The sequence below is a fragment of the Balaenoptera musculus genome, chromosome 9 (genome assembly GCF_009873245.2).
Source record: "Balaenoptera musculus isolate JJ_BM4_2016_0621 chromosome 9, mBalMus1.pri.v3, whole genome shotgun sequence".
In the NCBI taxonomy this organism is placed as follows: Eukaryota; Metazoa; Chordata; class Mammalia; order Artiodactyla; family Balaenopteridae; genus Balaenoptera; species Balaenoptera musculus.
In genome coordinates this window covers 77140951-77144800 of record NC_045793.1, presented here as the reverse complement: position 1 = coordinate 77144800, position 3850 = coordinate 77140951, and the positions used below count along the sequence as shown (strand labels likewise).

The 3850-nt window shown below is 38.6% G+C and overlaps 1 protein-coding gene and 1 non-coding gene across 2 annotated transcripts; both read left to right on the top strand.

The window, feature by feature from the left end:
• The first annotated feature begins 1235 nt into the window (after positions 1 to 1235).
• On the top strand, positions 1236 to 2598 carry LOC118900808 (nucleosome assembly protein 1-like 1). The gene has a single exon (XM_036863597.1). It carries the CDS (start codon positions 1324 to 1326, stop codon positions 2497 to 2499), a length of 1176 nt encoding a protein of 391 aa, XP_036719492.1. The 5' UTR covers positions 1236 to 1323; the 3' UTR covers positions 2500 to 2598.
• Positions 2599 to 2688: 90 nt separating this feature from the next.
• On the top strand, positions 2689 to 2795 carry LOC118901399. The gene has a single exon (XR_005021372.1). It is a non-coding gene; the product is annotated as a U6 spliceosomal RNA (small nuclear RNA).
• The last annotated feature ends 1055 nt before the right edge of the window (positions 2796 to 3850 follow it).

The window sequence follows — 3850 nt, the reverse complement described above, 5'->3', positions numbered from 1 at the left end:
TCTATGAATTTGCCTACACTGACATTTCACATTAATAGAATCATACAATATGTGGACTTTTAAGTCTGCCTTCTTTGAATTTGTGTAATATTTTCAAGGTCCATCCACATTGTAGCGTATAACATTACTTCATTTTTTTATGGCTAAATAATATTATATTGTAGAGATATACCACATTTTGTTTATCCACTCATCAGCTGACACACATTTGTTTTGTTTTCACCTTTTGGCAGTTATGAACAATGCTTCTATAGCTATTTGTGTACAAATTTTTGTGTGAACACACGTTTTCAATTCTCTTGGGTATACACCTAGAAGTGGAATTGCTGACTCATATGGAAATTCTGTGTTTAACTTTTTGAGGAACTGCCAAACTGTTTTCCACATTAGCTACACCATTTTACATTTCCACCTGCAACGTATGAGAGTCCCAACGTCCAATTTCTCTGCATCCCTGTAAACACTTGTTATTGTCTGGTTTTTTTTTTTAATCTTTTATTTTATATTGGAGTATAGTTATGGTTTTGAAAAATTATTATTATAACCATCCGAGTATGTGTAAAGTGGTATCTCATTTGTGGTTTCCGTTTGCATTTCCCTAATGACCCATGATGTTGAGCATCTTTTCATGAGCTCACTGGCCATGGGTATATTTTCTTTGGAGAAATGTCTATTCAAGTCCTTCGCTCATGTTCAAATTGAACCATTTGGGGTTTTTTTCTTGAGTTGTAAGAGTGTTTTATATTGTCTAGATACTAGACTCTCGCAAATACTTTCTCCTATTCTGTGATTTGTATTTTCACTCTGTTGATAGTGTCCTTTGATACCCAAAATTTTAAAATTTTTAAATTTTTGGGGGGGCTTCCCTAGTGGCGCAGTGGTTAAGAATCCGCCTGCCAATGCAGGAGACATGGGTTTAAGCCCTGGGTCCGGGAAGATCCCACATGTCGTGGAGCAACTAAGCCCGTGCACCACAACTACTGAGCCTGCACTGTAGAGTCCGTGAGCCACAACTACTGAAGCCTGCGCTCCTAGAGCCCATGGTCCGCATCAAGAGAAGCCACCGCAATGAGAAGCCCGCGCACCGCATCGAAGAGTAGTCCCTGCTCTCCGCAACTAGACAAAGCCCACGCACAGCAACGAAGACCCAACGCAGCCAAAAATAAATAAATTTATTTTTTTAAAAAAAGAAAGAGCTCTTTTAGCACCATCTGCTCGCCATACCGCTTTCTGCTCCTCCCGTCGCCGTCCTGAGTCACTGCCTGCGCAGCTCCTGCCGCCTGGCTCCCCGTGCTAGCCACCGATATTTGGCGCTCATACAACATGGCAGACATTGACAACAAAGAACAGTCTGAACTTGATAAAGATTTGGATGATGTTGAAGAAGTAGAAGAAGAAGAAACTGGTGAAGAAACAAAAATCAAAGCGTGTCAGCTGACTGTTCAGATGACGCAAAATCCTCAGATTCTTGCAGCCCTTCAAGAAAGACTTGATGGTCTGGTAGAAACACCAACAGGATACATTGAAAGCTTGCCTAGGGTAGTTAAAAGACGCGTGAATGCTCTCAAAAACCTTCAAGTTAAATGTGCACAGATAGAAGCCAAGTTCTATGAGGAAGTTCATGATCTTGAAAGAAAGTATGCTGTTCTCTATCAACCTCTATTTGATAAGCGATTTGAGATCATCAATGCCATTTATGAACCTACAGAAGAAGAATGTGAATGGAAACCAGATGAGGAAGATGAAATTTCAGAGGAACTAAAAGAAAAGGCCAAGATTGAAGATGAGAAAAAGGATGAAGAAAAAGAAGACCCCAAAGGAATTCCTGACTTTTGGTTGACCGTTTTTAAGAATGTTGATTTGCTCAGTGATATGGTTCAGGAACATGATGAACCTATTCTGAAGCACTTGAAAGATATTAAAGTGAAGTTCTCAGATGCTGGTCAGCCTATGAGTTTTGTCTTAGAATTTCACTTTGAACCCAATGAATATTTCACAAATGAAGTGTTCACAAAGACGTATAGGATGAGGTCAGAACCAGATGATTCTGATCCTTTTTCTTTTGATGGACCAGAAATTATGGGTTGTACAGGGTGCCAGATAGATTGGAAAAAAGGGAAGAATGTCACTTTGAAAACCATTAAGAAGAAGCAGAAACACACGGGACGTGGGACAGTTCGTACTGTGACCAAAACAGTTTCTAATGACTCTTTCTTTAATTTTTTTGCCCCTCCTGAAGTTCCTGAGAGTGGAGATCTGGATGATGCTGCTGAAGTTATCCTTGCTGAGGACTTTGAAATTGGTCACTTTTTATGTGAGCGCGTAATCCCAAGATCAGTGTTATACTTTATCGGAGAAGCTATTGAAGATGATGATGATGATTATGATGAAGAAGGTGAAGAAGCGGATGAGGAAGGGGAAGAAGAAGGAGATGAGGAAAATGATCCAGACTATGACCCAAAGAAGGATCAAAACCCAGCAGAGTGCAAGCAGCAGTGAAGCACGATGGTCTACCTTCTGCTTCCCTGGAAAGGATGAATTTGCATCATTTCACAAGCCTATTTCAAGTTTTTTGTTGTTTGTTTGCTTGTTTTTGTTTTTGCAGCCTAAAATAAAAATGTCAAATATAATGAAAAAAAGAAAAAAAGAAAAAAGAAAGAGAGAGAGAGGGAGAAAGAAAGAGAGAGAGTGCTTGCTCCGGCAGCACACATACTAAAATTGGAACGATACAGAGAAGATTAGCATGGCCCCTCTGCAAGGATGACACGCAAATTCGTGAAGCGTTCCATATTTTTGAAAAACAAATACCATATGCTAACACATATATATGGAATCTAAAAAAAAAAAAAAAAGGTTATAAAGAACCTAGGGGCAGGACAGGAATAAAGGCGCAGATGTAGAGAATGGACTTGAGGACACAGGGAGGGGGAAGGGTAAGCTGGGACGAAGTGAGAGAGTGGCATGGACATAGATACACTACCAAATGTCAAATAGATAGCTAGTGGGAAGCAGCTGCATAGCACAGGGAGATCAGCTCAGTGCTTTGTGACCACCTAGAGGGGTGGGATAGGGAGGGTGGGAGGGAGACGCAAGAGGGAGGGGATATGGGGATATATGTATACGTACAGCTGATTCACTTTGTTATACAGCAGAAACTAACACATCACTGTAAAGCAATTATACTCCAATAAAGATGTTAAAAAATAAAATAAAATAAAATAAAAACAAAAATGCACCTTTAAAAAAGAAAGAAAGAGACAGAGAGAGGAAGGAAGGAAGAGCGCGGAAGGGAGGAAGGGCAGAAGGGAGAAAGAGAAAGATAAAGAGAGGGTAGGAAAAATTGGATCATTGTAAATAAAAGAGATTAAAGACATAAAATGAGAAAAAGCAATCTTGGTGCTTGATTAGATCCAGATTTTAACAAAAAAATTTAAACGAGTTTTGGGACAATAGTGGAAATTCGATAATGAACTATTAGGTAGTATTAGGCAATTACTGTTAAAGTTTAGGTGTGAAGATGGTATTGTAGGAAATAATATTGCAGTTATATAAGAAAAGTCATTTTTTAAGAGATGCATGTTGAAACAGTTATGCAATATCAGAATATTTCAATTTAATTTAAAACACTTCAGCATTATACCAGACTCTCTTTTTTGTGTGCATGTTTAAAGCAAACACTAAAACTCTGTATGTTAAAAAAAGCTATCACTGCAAATAATGACCTTTTTGGACAGTCCTGCCGCACTGTCAAAACAATATAAACTATTCTGTGTGTTTGCTTTTACTTTACTTTTATGAAAAGTTTGTGTGATCTCAACACTTTAGTTCTTAGTTAAAACAAGCAAGTTTT